Genomic DNA, 16,252 nt, shown 5'->3' with positions numbered 1-16,252 from the left:
GATGGAACACTCTGTATATGTCTATCGAGTCCATTTGTTTGCAAGTATGATTCAATTCTTTGATTTTTCATTTCTGTTAATACTTGCTTTGTATAACTTGGTGCTCTGGAATTTGGTGCACATACATTTAAGACTGTTACCCCTTCCTCTTGAAGTTTTCACCTAGCTAGTATGTAGTGACCTTCTTTTTCTCTTCCGATCATTCTTGGTTTGAATTTCACATTGTATGCAAACACAACAGCTATCCTCCGCTTTTCTGGGGTGTTCCTATTGGATGAAGTATTGTTTTCCATCCTTTGACTTTCAGTCTATGAGTATCCTTTTTGGTCAGATGAGTTTCTTGTAGACAGCATATGGTTGGATGTTGTCTCTTTATCTATTCTGCCAGTCTGTTTCTTTTAATTGGTGAATTGAGACCTTTTACATTAATGGTTATTACTGGTATATATTGTTTTATTGTTGACATATTATCTTTCTGCTGTTGCATCTTTACCTTTCCATTCTGTTTAATTGTCTGCCTTGCTTAGTGGGTTGTTCCTGAGTTTATCTAGAATGTCTTTCAGTATTCTTTGGAGGGCTGGTTTGGTGATCATGAAGTTCTGCAGCTGTTCTTTGTCATGGAAGTATCTTATTTCTCCATGCATTTTGAAGGACAGTTTTCCAGGGTACATCAGTCTAAGTCGGAAGTCATTTTCCCTTAGGATGTGAAATACTTTGCTGCATGCTCTTGTTGACTGCATTGTTTGTGTTGAACAATCTTTTGTGATTCTGACAGGTTTTTCTTTATAGGTGATCTGTCTTATCTAACAGCTTTTAAAATTCTGTTCTTATGTTGGATTTCTGGGATGGTGATTATTGCATGTCTGGGTGTTCTTTTATTCTGGTTATGGCTATTTGGAGATGTGTCAGTTTCCATTCTTGCGTTTGGAAAATTTTCAGCTATTACTTCTGTAAATAGCTTCTTGACATTATTTGTGTTGTCCCTTTCTTTTTCATTTATCCCTATCAATCTTATGTTGTTTCTTTGCATCATCTTACAGCTTTTCAATTATTTCCTGATTCTTTGTTATTTTTAAAAGATCTTTCCTTTCCTGTTCACTACCTGCAATCTCCTCTTCGAGGTCTGAAATTCTATCTTCACTTTTGTTGAGATGGTTTTGACAGCTTTCAATGGAATTTTTGATTTCCTGTATATGTCTTTGAATCCGCTCATGTGTTGTTTCTTATATTGCTTACCCAGACATTCTATCTTTTTGCACTGTTCCTCCAGTTTTTTAACTGTGTCTTTTTTAGATGTGTTCAGCATTTCTTTCATTACTTTTATCATTTCTTCTTTTACCTCAGAGATTATTTCTGATTTGAATTCCTTTAGAGCTTTCTGGAGTTGCTTCTTTATATCACTTGCTATTATTTCAGGTATAAGGCTTGTATGTTCTTCTATGTACATGGCTTCTATTCTTTCTTGGGATGGACTGGAGGTTCGAGACTGCATTTTAGTCTTTCATCTTATCATTTTCCTATATTTCTGTGTTTAAAGTGATGTTCCAAAGCTTCTTCTTGGTATACTGAAAATAGCCTCCTACGCCCTCGGCTCCTGGGACTGAATGGAGTTTGCTGAGCGTGGTCCAGTCAGGCCCACAGGACCTCCCATGCAACCTCCAGTGTTCCTGGACCCTGGGTGGGCTCCTAAACACTGTGGGTGATGGTCCAAAGCACTCCCAGGCAAGCATCGATGTGCTGGAACTCACTTCACATGCCCTGACTCCCAATTGAAGAAGGCTGTTGGGCATCATCTAGTGGGTCCACAAAACCTCCCAAGCATAGTCTAGCATAGCTGGAAGGTGGGCTGGCACTTAAAACACTGGCAGTGAAGTCTTACTGGGCCTGAGCTGTTGTGCTAGAACTCACCTCTGGCAGCCCAGTTCCTGGATTGAAAGCAGGTTGCTGGGCATGGCCCAGGCAGGCTGGAAACCTGCAGAGCCCAGTCTAGTGTGGTTGGAAGTTGGGTGTGTCCTTGACCACTGGGAGCCATGATCTTAAATTCTCCCCAGGCTGGCACTCATGTGCTGGAACTCCAGGATAGGATTCTTGATCCCTGATCATCTGTGGGGCTGCTCCTCTTCTCATTTGCAAGTGAGAGGAAATAAATGTTACCTGCTTAGTATAGTTTGGATTGCCTATTACATGCAGCTGAAACTAATCCAAACTAGATCAACTTTAACCCTACACAATCTCTATCAATGCTACCTTCAAGTGTCCTGAAAAAATCTGTTTTTCTTTCTTTTTAAAGAGAGGTAAAACAGTTTTACACAAATATAGTATATATTCTTCAGAGTGAGACCTCACAATATAAGTTCTATATAACCAGACAAACCTTTTAAAAGACCACAATGAAGAGCAATATCTAAAAGGACAAGACTAGAAATGACAAATAGTGAATAGGTATTTGAGACTTGGGTAAAATTGTGAGGAATAATAAAATACACAGATTCAAAAAGTTATAGAACTGAAGTATTTAGAAGTGAAACTGACAGACTTTGAAAATAAAGTTTCCAAAAAGTGATTCAAATGAATATGATATTCAAGCTGATTGAAGAAACTAGTAAACTTTACAAGGAAAGATGGAGATTCCAGCCAGGTGTGGTGGTATAGCACTTCAGAAGTTGAGGCAGGAGGACTGACTCAAGTTCATGTAGTCTAAACCACAGCTGCACCCTGTCTCACAAACAAACAAAAAACATGGAGTTACTCAGAGCAAATCAACTATAAACACAGGTGATAGGAGGAAATGGAGGGACATACATTCTTGATACCAAAATCAGTATGAAATAAAGAGACATGCATATCAAACAAAACAAAGACACCAGACTTTACAAAGTGCCAATCCAGCCCAGAGGGCTGCCAGTGCCACTGCCACATGTGCAGAGCAAGATTCACCATGTTGTGAAGCCTCTAAGAAACAGATGGACTAGAAAAGTGTGATTAACTAAAGCCAAAATGGACAGATTTGGGAAACGAAGCTCCTTGCCTCTTGTGATTTCCTCTGAACAAAGGATATGGCAGCCTGGCAGCAAATTTCACTGGCAGTGTTCCCTCCCCAGTAGGATGCCAGCTTTGTGTTTATCATGTGCCCTAACTGGAACCACTAATAACAACAAGGTTAGAGACATGCCCTGTGACCAGTGAGACAGATGTAGACAGGCAGGCTTTAAGCACACGTGGCACTCTCCCCATGGAAGAAGAGACTGAAGCAGACCAAGTGGCCTAAGGCTGCCTCTGAGACAGTGATAGAAGCAGAGAATCACTAAGGCTAATAACCATGGTGGTGGTGAAGATCAGTGAGTGGAACAGCACAACCCTTCTTCCCTTTGACCAGTGAGGTTGGCACATGTGTGCATCCATGCACACATACATGGCAGTGATCAAAGCAGGACTGACTGTCACCTCAGTGACAGCAGAAGCAGAGAGACAGCCTATAGCACCCTACCACACTCCAACAAGCAACAAGTGGCATGAGATGACTAAGATGCCAATGGAAGTGGAACAGAGAAGGCTGGTGTACTCAGGAGGAGCCAACTGTACACACTGGAGCAGCCTCTGTCTCTATCTGAGGGCACCACAACAAATGGGAGACACAGATTAGAAACTAAAAAAACTGTAGTAGTTATGAATTTTGTACCTTAAATTATAGGAACAAAATCCACACTTACGTAACAGAGCCCACTGCAAATTGGGAGCTTGTATTTAAAGTGTTTCTCCTTGATAGAGTGGTTTTATCCCATGATGGGGAAATTTAAGAAGTATAATGGATAAAACAAAAATAACTGATATAAAAGTATAATGCAGCAAATCATCATAAAGATTTTATAGCATGACTAAGGGATGGTTAGACATAAATGGATCACTAAATAAATACCTCATATCAACCAAGTTAAAAATCATATGATCATCTCAATAGATGCAAAAAAGGCATTTGACATATTCTGGTTATCTATTCATGATAAAATCACTACACAAAATTAGAACAGACTGTCTTTATCTCAATCTAATAAACCTATCCATAACAAACCAATAGCCAATGTTATAATAAACATTCAAAAACTGAAACTTTCATTATTAAATCAAGAATAAGACAAGGATGTCTAGCATTACCACTCCTATTCAACATACTTCTGGAACCATTAGCCATAGCAATAAGACAAGAGAAAGAAGGAAAAGGAGTAAACATAGGAAAGATAGAAATTAAAATATCTTTATTTGCAGAAAACATGATGCACTACATGGAAGACCCCCAGAAAAAATCCAGAAAAAATTTCTGGATTTAATAGACAAGTTCAATAGTGTAGCTGAATAAAAAAATCAACATCAATAATTAGTAACATTCCAGTATAGGCAACAAACTCACAGAGAAATGAAGGAAGCAATTTCTTTTATGCGAGCACTGAAAAAAAATACTTAGGAATCAATTCAATAAAGGAAATAAAAGATCTCTAAACTGATACATAAGATTCTCTGAAAACGGAGATCAAAGAGGATATCAGAAAATGGAAAGATATTCCTTGCACTTAGGTAAGAAAAAGCAACATAATGAAAATGGCCACACTCCCAAAATTAAGACTTAATGCAATTCCAATCAAAATACCATTAGCATACTTCACAGAACTAGAGAAATGAATCTTAAAATTCATTTGAAACCAAAAGAGTCTTAGAATATTAAAAGCAACTGTGGGCAGCAAAGGCAAGGCAGGGGCATCAAATCCCTGACTTAATGTTACACTTCAGAGCTTCTGTGATAAAAATTGCATGGTAGCAAAAACAAAAACAAAAACACCTGAAGATCAATGGAAGAAGATTAAAAGATGCAGGAAGCATGCAGTCACCTTATCTTTGCCAAAGGAGCCAAACACATTCACTGGAAAAAAAGGTAGCCTCTGTAATAAATGATCCTAGAAAAAGTAACACTCCACATCATGAAGAGAAAAACTAGATCCATCTCTCTCACTATGCACTAAACTAAAATCAAAATGGTTAAAAGATCTAAATATTAAAATAGAAACACTAACTTTGCTGGAAGATAAAATAGGTAGGACTCGAAGACATAGGTGCAGGCAAAGACTTCAGCAACAAAACCCAGACTGCATAGGAAAATAAAACTACAACTACTGGGATCTCATCATATAGGTTTTGCACAAAAAAATACTTTACTAGAGTGAAAAGACACCCTACAAAGTAGGAAAAGATTTTAGCCAGTTGTTTCTCAAAGAAGTAACTTCTGGAACATATAAAGAACTGAAAAAATCAGACTAATCCAACAATGGGCAAATGAGATGAATACACTATGCAATTTCTCAGAAGAAAAAGTAGAAATGGCAAATAAATGGATGTAAAAATATTCAACATCACTAGTCATTTAAGAGATGCAAATTAAAACAACACTGAGATTCTGTCTTCCTCCAAAAGGAATGGCTATTATCAAATCAACCAGTAACAAATGCTGGAGAGATGTGGCAAAAAAGGAACCTTTCTCTACTTTTGTTAGGAATGCAAACTGGTACAATCACTGTGGTAATCAGTGTGGTGATTCCTCAAAAAATATGACTAGAGGTCCCATTTGACCCAGCTATTTCCCTTCTTGGTACTCTTCAGCAGAGTAGTGAAAGCCAAATCCTATAAAGGCAAAAATATAAACAAATAGAGTACATGACAATACATGCACACAGAGTATGAGGTCACACTATTATGGACAGGTCATTGCACATGAAAAACTCAACACCAGAAACTACTGGAAAAAAAAAAGAAACTACTGGAACTAGTAATAAGAAAAATATACAATATGTAATTAAATACAAACTACTTAGAAAAATATATAAATGCAGGAATAAATTATGAGGTACATAATATTCATTTGAAGGGATGATTTAAAATTTCAAATTTGAAGACATCCCTAAATCTGCCAAAATAAGCTATAAATTCAGTGTTATCTCAATGCAAGTTACATGAAAATTTCTAGAGGACTAAAAACTATGAGTTACAAGGAAGAACGAAAGTTCAAGAATGGCGAAATGAACTCAGAAATCGAGAGGGTGCTTTACAGAAAATAGCTATCTTGGTTACTTTTCTCTCATTGCTGGGACAAAATGCCCCATACTCAAAATGAAGGAAGGAAAGGTTTATTTAGCTCACTGTTTGTGGAGGTTTCGGTCCATAATCAGCTGGCTCTAAGGCATGGCACTGAGGCAACACTTGAAGGCAGCAGCAAGCAAAAGTAGCCAGAGCAAAAGATGAGGTAGAAAATGCAAATCTCTTTTCCTCCTTTATATTGTACATGGGCTACTCCACCCCCACTCCAACCTCTGTGTAGCACTCACAAAATTTCCTTACCTTTTGCACAGGATGAGGATATTTACAAAGTTTGAATCCTGACTCCCTGCTGAGTCTCTTAGTTAAACTTTTAAACTGACCCAGTTACAAAATGTGTCAACCGTAACAGCAGCAAATACTTCAGACCCCAGTAATATCAAGTTTGGCACAGGCTCAGATAGGCAAAGAGCCAATGATCTTAAGCACAAGACAACTGCTGTGTGGACATAGTACAAGTACCTGGCAAGTAAGAGTAGGTACCCCTGGGTTGGAGGTAATAGCCCAGCTGCACAGTGCCTGTCTGGTGAGTACAAGGTCCTGAGTTCAATTCTGATACCAAAAAAAAAGTAGGTGCCTATAAATCATTAGGTTACATGTATATTGTTCTCTATGGATAAAGTTGAATGATCACGTACAAAGGCAAGTTCCATTGATCAAGTTCTATTGATGCCAAAAGCAAAAAAAGCCAAAGCAGAAGAAAATTAGAAGAATGTCTCTGTGATCTTGGAGTAAGAAGTGATTACTTAAACACATAAGTCTTCAAATACATAAAACATACAAGGTCAATACAGATGTATCTGACTCAATTAAAATTAAGGAATTGGTCCAATGAAAGATACCAAAGAACAAATTTAACAGGTCATAAGAGATTTACTGTATTTCAAAGAATCTAAGAGATTATCAGTTGAACTTTATCTACCACTAAGAAAAAACTACCAACTAAAATGTAGTGTTTCTTTGCCATTTAGAATTTTTTAGTTTGTATTTCATAAAAGCTCTATTAAAACATTCTTAGACACAGATTTTTACACTTTTATACTTACGAAAAGGAAAACATGAGCAAGACAAATCAGTGAAGACGTCCCTAAGATCTTTTTACCAATAAACTTAATTTAAAAATCTTTTGGATAATTTTTGTAAGCATTGTATAGTGGTCTTGAATACAATAAAATTATTTGATGCCAAAAAAACTGATACTAAGCATCACCAGAAATTGAAGTGTTTAAAGAGATCGATAAAAGCATAAAAAATGAACAATTTTAAAATGGGTGAAAAAATTTGCCTTCCACACATCTGTCTCAGGAGTTTATCTATAATCTACTAATACAAAGGAGAAAATCAGGACAGAAAACAGCCAATGCCATAGAGCATAGAAGAATCTACTGAGCTAAACATGATAGTGTTGCAACACAATTATAATTTAAGAACACATTTATAAAACAACAAACTTATAGGTATTTCATGATCAATTAGAGGAATTCAATTGACCTTGGTGGTGTTCACAGTCCAGCTACAAATCTCTGATAAGCACTGAGTGTCTACACCTTAAGGCACTCCAGGGTAATCCAGGATACCACTAACTATGTACATTCTGTAAGACCCACTCCCCTTGTTCCCTCAATGTTTCTATATTACGATAAACCATTCCTTTGTTTCAACAAATCTGTTCAAGATTAGCCAAGCTGTCAATATATGACTCAATGCATATAACCCATTATATAATGTTTTGTCACTTTATACCTTCCATTTCTAAATTCTTTATAAACTAAGCTCTCTGTAACTTCAGTGCTGTTGCCTTTGTGGAATTATCCCTCAATAGTCTGCCAACATAAAGATTAAACACTACCTTCTTATCTCCTTGGTGCAGCCTTCCTTTCAGTTTGGTTTGGCTTGGGAATTTTTCTGCAACAATTGGAAGATTCCAGGCCACCTTTATAGCAACTATACACAACAGCCAGTCAGGCCTAGAACAGCAGAGCAGAAGGCTCTGAGAAGGAACACAAACCTGACAGATAAGGGATTTCAACAGACTCAATGGTGATGATCACTATTCTCCTAGAAGATAAGGATGACCCAGAGACTGGTACATAGAACCAAGCAAATGAGCATAGGGAAGATTAACTCCAGGACAAACAGAAATGCAAAAAAATGTAATGGCCTAAATAATGCATGACATTACAGCATTTGTAAAAATGCAAATAATATGACCCTTCTTCCACTTCTGTACAGAAGCCCCAGGAGGGCTTTGGAGGACCACCTGGACAGCTTTCCTTGAAACAAGAGCATTTGGCCCTACCTCCCTATATTGACATGTTCAGAGCTGACAAGGATATTTTCTTGGGGCTAGCTGGGGTGCTGTGTATATTCTTTGAAGCAGTGTGACAGGTCAGTGATGGCCCACCTACAGCTCCCAAGTAATATGTCTGAGCTAGGATAAACAAATGATGCCACACTGTCAGCTGAGAATGAGCCTTGAGAAAAGAGAATAAACTTTTCAGGGCATGGATTACACATCAGAACTGAAGCACTGATTCCAAAACACTAGATACTGTCCTAATGTGTCATAAGCACATTATTCTCTCTCTCTCTCTCTCTCTCTCTCTCTCTCTCTCTCTCTCTCTCTCTCTGCATATTACAGAGGTGATTTCAGGTCTCCTACCTAGCCCAGCTGACAGCACTCACTCACTTTCGGCCACTCAGTCATTCATTCATGAGCCACTCCCCTCTTCATGAATAAATAAAACTCAGGCTTGGCTCTAAACTGAGGTCTTTATTCCAGTTAGCCATTATTCTGATTGGCTATCCCTTGACTCTCCAATTAAGCCTTAGTGTCTTTATTCTTGCCATGTGTTGCACTGGAAGTGGTAGACTGGAATTAATTTATTAGAATTACAGTATCTTTTCCATGGGATTATAAATGTGGATTTTTCTAGACTGCAACAAGGTCCAGAGGGGCTTTCTGTAAAGGGCTATTACAGGCTTGAGAGAGTAAATGTGGATGTGTTTTTATATAGTCAGTTTTTCTCTCCAATAATGAATAGATATAATAAAAACTAGAAAGTAAAGGAAAATCAACAGATTAACAAATACCTTAAGCAATTTCCTTGGAAAACCAGAAAAAAAAAAGTATCAATTCTTTCTACTAGACTTGGCATCTGAAATGAGGTAGGGTGAGAGATGTAGTTTTTAACAAATAGACTTTGTATTGTGCATATGCCTAACTAATTAGAAATAACATATCAGTAAAATTTAACACAGTAATTGATGAGAGAATTCATGAGCATCTCAACAGATGCCAAGTAAGTATCTCATAAAATTTAATATTTTGGTTTAAACAAAAATTTGCCTAGCAAACTAGGAAAAGAATGCCTATAATTTGACATGAGATTCCTTTCAGCTTGAAGTACAGGATAAGATGACTGGTAATACTACTCTTGCTCAACACTGAATGGAAAGTGTTTAGCTAGTATATTAAGAAACAGAAAGGAAAGACGCCTCTCATAGTGCAAACAAAAACTCCTTGGTACTTGGAGATGTTATCTGTTAAAGCATATGCAATGTCAGATTCCCAGATGGCACTGCACTGTAGTTATGCAAGACATTACCACTGCAGGAAAATAGGTAAAAGGTACTTAGGTGTTACCCACAGTCCATGGTACTAGTTGTTAAGTGATGGAACCATTAGAAGGATCAGATGGGAAATTAGAAGGTGGGGCCTTGTGGGAGGCAGTTAGGTCACTGGTGAGCACGACTGAAGGAGACGTTGGATCCTTATCCCTGAACACTCTCTCCTTTTGTTTCCCAGCTGTCAGAAGATGAACAGCCTCATTCACCCCATGCTTTTACCATAATGTACCTGGCCACAGGCCTAAAGACAACAAAGCCAAGTGATCATGGACCAAACCTCTGAAATTGTAAGCCAAGTAGGTCTTTCATCCTTTTCAATTATTTATCTCAGATAATCTGCTACAGGGAAAGGAAGTTGACTAATACAAGGGTCTTTCTGCATTTTTTCTTCCTTATAATTACACAAGAATCTACAAATACTTCAAAAGAAAAGTCAGAAAAGAGGTAAGAAAAGTCTTTATGATGAAAATTCTGTATTTATATTGCATGAAATAAAAAATCCCAGTTTATAAAAGACAAACCACATACAAGGGGTGGTAAGATTTACAATCAGTGAGATATTAATTCCCTGTAAATTAATCCAGAAATTCCACCAATACCTGATAAAAACTCAAAAGCCTTTTTGGGGGTGAGGGGTAGTAATGTTCAAATTCAATCAGCTAAACCTAAACTAGTGAAGGATAAAGAACAAGAAAGCCTAGCCAATTCTGAAGAACAAGAAATTGTGAGAGCTCACACCAGTCAAAAAATTTTTATAAAACTGTGGCATTTATGAGTAAGGCTCCAGCATGTGAAGAGACAAGAATATTAGAAGAATAGATATGCTGGAAACAGATCCTTAATAAGGGAACATGGTATATAACGGAAGTGAAATTTCCAATCAGTAGGGAAAGAATGGACTGTTCAACCAGTAATACCAGTACAATTATCATAAAGAAAAGAAAAATTAAACCGTAGAGTAGGACAAAATTTCTTAATTCCTAAAAAGACCAAGATATACGAGAAAAGACTGGTAAATTTGATTTTGGAACATGTAACCTTTTGTAAGATTAAAGAGTCGAAGACTAAAAGCCTCTCTTAAATTAGAAGCAGAAGAATATAATCCAGAAACTTCCTTGGAATATAATTTTTAAACAAAACAACAAATATTTACATATTAGTAAATATGTACATGGCAACAGGTACTTGCAGTAAAACTATAACTACATGCAAAGCAAAGACATTCACTGCTTTCAAGAGTTTATCCTGTCTGTAAACCAAGGGTAACCTTAAAGAATGGGAAAACACACACACACACACACACACACACACACACACACACACACACACGAAACTAGGAATCAAATTCAGAACCTCGCACTTGCCAGCCAGAGCCATAATGGTGAGCTATATCCCCAGTCCATTCTTTTTGAAAATATATTTGAAGACCAGTGTGATGCTGTAAACCTATAATCCTACCACTGGCCATGAGGATCACCTTGAGTTCAAGGACACCTTGGGCTACAGTGAGTTCAAAGCCAGTCTGAACTACACAGTGAGACCCTGTCTCAAAATAAATAAATAAATATATGAATAAAAAATAAAATAAATATATTTGGAATACAGATAACAAAATGTTAATGCTTTATTCAATATTTTGCTTTTAATGGTTTTATTGTGGGGTTTTTTTTGGTTTGATTCTGTTATTCCTGATAGAATGGACAACTACTGTGAAGATAACAAGATAGACTGTATTAGCTATTGTTTTCCTAGTGTCCTGTTTTGAAGTTCTGTATCAATTTTGCTGCTTTGTTTTGATTATTTATTCTGTTTAGTTTTGTTGGCTTTTACTGTCTTTAAAATAAAGAAAAAATGTTAATGCTTATTAATCTGTGTGGTGGGTATACAGGTGTCCATTATTTTCTACATATTTAAAATACATGAATTAAATAAAAATATATTCTAAAGCAAAGGTAATGTAAGAACTAAAAATACAGTACATTAGAATTGGAAAATAGGAGGGAGGGGGCATAAATGAGCGATAGTTAGGTAATTCATATTCTAGGGGTCAACAGGTATTGTGAAGAACCAAGAAACAGTAGTGTCTGCAGACTATTAATATCTACAGTTGTGAAGAACACTTACCCTGGATGTAAAACCAGAAGTAAATCAGGTGGGGGAAAACAGGAATTTTTTTTTTTTTTCATTTTAAATGTCTCTGACTATTTAAAATATTAAATTTAGAGGAGGGAAAAAAAGCCTTTTTTAGAAAAAAAGTAACTTTAATACCCAAATTCAAGGCTCTCCCATCACTACTTGATCAGGAGCGTCTTCTCTTCTCTCTGGTACTGGCTGTTTCCTGTCTTGGTTTTCTCCTTTGTAGTAGTGGACCACAGACCAACAAACTCCCAGCAATGCCTAGACCATTCCTAAAAAAATTTCTATCTGTGAAACAAATACTCACAAGAATTTCTGGGAGTTACTAACTGCTTCATTTAAAAAAAGAATACTGCTGAGGGCAGTGGCACACCTTATAAACTCAGCTATTTGGGAGGCTGAGTCACAAATTTGGGAGGGGTCACAAATTTGAGGTCAGACTGGGCAACTTAGTGAGACCCTATCTGCCTCAAAATAAAAAATGGAAAAGCCTGTGGAGGCAGCTCGAGTAGTAGAACTAGAGCATACCACAGGCTCTGTACTTGAAAACAATAACAAAGTAATACGATATAAACCAATGTATTCTTTAGCAAATACAACTACAGGAAACCAAACACAAGTCCTTCAGGTAGCAAAATCTATTTACCCTGAAACGATGTTATAGTTGAGAGCAGGATGGTTTTTGGAGACAGGAGGAACCAGAGGTTCTGGCTGCCACTCTTCAATCAATTCCTCCTTTTCCTACAGTAGCAGAGAAGGAGTTAGAATATAGCGTTGTGTTCAAGACTTTACACTAACTCCAGTGATATATAAACTATGTATTGCATTGGAAATTCATAATGAATACATTGCCAGAAATTCCCTATATAGTTGTTGTGGCTGGAAAGAAAACAGACTCTTTCTCCAGTTTTGTATACTTGCTACCCTTTCTTGCCTAAAAAACTGAAAGTGTTTTTCCATGCAGTTTCATATACAACTTGACAACTTAAGAAACTTTTATTTTTTAAACTTTTATTTCTATGATCAGGATTTATTTTGCCACTCACCATATACAACACATTCCTTGAGATGGGGTAGGTTGGAGTCTTCCAACTCAAATCTCCTTTGTGAAGGTCACCTGAGCAACTCATACAACCTTCATTTGCACAATAAAAATGTATTAACTGCTCATTTTCCTCAAACCATGTACTTGTCAGGCTGCTGTTTATTTCCAGCAAAGAACAAGAATCTAAGTATGTTACTCCTTTAAATACTCACTTTCTCTATATTTTGTCTACCCTTTATCTGATTCCACTTGATTTCCTTACATGACAGAAAACATTTTTACATAACTACATAATTGAGTCACCCTACCTTTTTAGAAAGATGTAACACTTATAATTACACATCTAATAAAAGAGATTATATTTTTTACCTTGACTGTAAGATCAGATCGTTCTTGTAATTTATAAGTTTTGGAGAAAAGAAGTCTGATTATCCACAGTATTAGAATCCCTTCTAAAATAAGATGATAAGCAGGAGCCTAAGAGTAAAACACAAAAACAAACAAATTATATAAACACTTCAACACCTACACATAAAGTTTAGCAAACCTGTACATACTGTTTCTTTATCACCTTTAATCTACTGCTTGTTACAACTTACTTCCAAAACTCCTTAATGTCTCTGTATTCCTTTTTCCAATTTTTAACAATAAGTAACACTAACATAAGAAACCTGTTACTTTAGCTTTTAAAACTTAATGAATAAAAATGTAGTCTTAAAAAATAAAATAGGGGGGCTGGGGATTTAGCTCAGCGGCATAAACGCCTGCCTTGTAAGCAGGCAGTCATGAGTTCGATCCCTGGTACCGATAAAAAGGAAAAAGACAAAATAAATAAATAAATAAATAAAATAAAATAGAGCACAGAATGCCTAGTACTTAACACAGTATCAACTATCAGATCCTTAAAGTAATTTAAATACTTACTGGTAGGTAAGTATTTAAAATATACTTACCTACCATAAAACATGCCACAGCTCAACAATCCTCCTATCATCTCTATCTACTGATAAATTAAAGAGAGTTAGGTGAAAACTAGTTTCCACAAGTCTTAAAAGTTCTGCACAATATACTACATTTTCTGTATTCCCAATAAATCTTAAATCCTTTCTGGAATATGGCAGACAGAGAAAAAAAGTTTTAAGTGATTGAAAGACTAGCAGTTCTCTTTTCTACCACTTACCCAAAAGCATAAGAATATGTTAAAATCTACTATCACAGTTCTTCAATTTCATGTTTTCAGGATAAAGGCTAGGTTGCCTTACTTGGAAAATTCCAGGTATTAACTAAACCCCCACTTAGTAATGGGTTGCTCTTCTCCAGTGGACTGTTACTGGAAAAAATTATTCTAAAAAGGCAATTCAAAATTTAAATTATTTTCAACCAATATACAAAAAGAAGTGATAAATCATTTGCCACAGTTTAAAAACAAAATAAAACAATCAAGACAGAATCTGGAAACTGGCAAACCGCCCACAAACAAATTATTAAGTCAAAGCACAAACAACTTTAAAAGTACATACACATGTTACCCACCCTCAATATTTCTCTTTGGAGCTTCCTCAATTTTATAAAAATTGCAGACACATCAGAAGTCTCTCCTTAAGATGACTTTTAAAAATTTTCTCATCCCCTTAATCACAATTCATTCATGAATAAATATACTACTTATATTTTTCTCGATAATTGGCATTTGGCAGGTAAGCATCACAGAGTAGTCTACCCCACAAGGAAATCACTCCGAAAAAGGGCGAAGAACTAGTTGAGTAAATTAATAACTTTCTTTACACCTCAAGAACTTTCCCAATTCTTTCTGTTAATCACTTCCAGGGTATAAGAAGTTACACTGTCAAAAAGACTTCAAAAAGAGAGCAAATACACAGAAAATTACTCATTTCTAAAAAAAATTGTTTCTTCAAGCGTTTCTTTTTCATTAAACTAAGTTAGCTGGCTACGAGGATAAGAGAGAGCCAAAAGTATGCCATCGTCAATATTCTTAAAAATGAATTCTGTGTGGGTATGTCTTGTAATGGAAGACACGATCATCACTCCTTCCAGTGAGCTGCAACACTGTTTCCAAAAACGTTACCAAAAGAAAAACGAAACTCACTTTAAACCAAAGTAAGCTCTATAAGCTCAAGGACTCTCGCTGGTTTGCCCGCCTAACGTCTAGATCTGTAGGACATATAATACACATACTGTGGTCACCAATCATGCTATTATTTAAATTTATATTTAAGTTTAATAGAAGTTCAGTTCCTCCTCGGTGTCTACAATCACAGGTAGTTAGTGGCCACTATCCTGAGCGGCCCTGAAGTAGCAGATGAAAGTTCTACAGGAAAGCCCAGGTTGTTAAATTAATAAACATTCTCTTACGATTGACATTTTGATTTCATATTATCTCACATATCTGGGATAGCTAGCTAGCCTTTCACAGAAACAAAAGCTCAACTATTCTCTTTAAAAGCCTATTAAAATACTTGCATCTTTTATGACAGAAAATGGGACGTACGTAGGGAAATGACAAACTATTTCATATTCCCTCGGCTTTTCTAACCCACCCTCCCCCTACCCCGACAAAAAAGTCAGGTTCCAATTTATCACTATCTTTTCACTGGTAATTTCTTCGTATTTGTGGGACTTGATTCCTCAGGCACAACTCCAGACTGAGATTCCTAAATTCTGCAACAGCCCCCGCCCCCCAAGCCAAGGGCTCCTCTCCAGAGCCAGGACCGATCTGCCGGATGAGTCTCTCCCTGCATCCTACGCTGAGGGCCGGCACCGCGACGGCCGCGGAGCCCACCCGTCAGTGCTGCTGCGGACTCAGAACACCGATTCACAGGCCCTGTCACCCCCCCTCCCCGAGCCGGCGTGCCATAGAGCCCACCTCGTAGAGCGCCTGCACCATCTCCACCAGTACCCACTGCTCCGCCGCGGCCGCCATAGTCAGCCTCCTCACTTCTTTCCGGGAGGCGGATCACGCTGTGTAAAACGGCGCTCGGCGCGGCGCAGAAAGATGACGCGTCGGGGGCGGGGCCGCTTCCTCACGTTAGCGCGCGCGTGGCCGGCGCAGGCAGGCGCTTCGGCGGCAGTGGTACGTGCGCGTTCCGGGCTGCTGAAGCTGAGAGCGCCTGGTCGCACACCGGTTCCCTTTGGCAAGCGTCCTGGTTAATGGCCCGAGCTTGGCGATTGGTGGGACGCAGACGTAAGGTGGTCACCGCACACGTCTCTGAAGTGACTAGTGCTGGGATTCATTTTTATTTTCTTGAAAAAGCAGAAATAAGTACAGAAACGCTAAACTCCGGG

At 37.5% G+C, this 16,252-nt stretch overlaps 1 protein-coding gene across 1 annotated transcript in view; it reads right to left on the bottom strand.

The window, feature by feature from the left end:
• Positions 1–15,990, bottom strand: part of Sptlc1 (serine palmitoyltransferase long chain base subunit 1) — a 73,640-nt gene extending 57,650 nt beyond the window's left edge. Inside the window, exons 1-3 of the mRNA XM_003467525.5 lie at positions 15,834–15,990; positions 13,319–13,426; positions 12,551–12,645 (exon numbers count right to left, since the gene is read on the bottom strand). Of these exons, the coding sequence (XP_003467573.1) occupies positions 12,551–12,645; positions 13,319–13,426; positions 15,834–15,890 (260 nt within the window). The 5' untranslated portion in view covers positions 15,891–15,990. The remainder of the gene's footprint in view (positions 1–12,550; positions 12,646–13,318; positions 13,427–15,833) is intronic.
• Between the last annotated feature and the right edge of the window lie 262 nt (positions 15,991–16,252).

This window comes from Cavia porcellus, unplaced genomic scaffold, assembly GCF_034190915.1.
Source record: "Cavia porcellus strain 051 isolate PalLab524CR breed Dunkin Hartley unplaced genomic scaffold, mCavPor4.1 scaffold_17, whole genome shotgun sequence".
Taxonomy (NCBI): Eukaryota; Metazoa; Chordata; class Mammalia; order Rodentia; family Caviidae; genus Cavia; species Cavia porcellus.
Note: the sequence above shows the minus strand (reverse complement) of the source record. Positions and strands in the feature narration are given on the sequence as shown.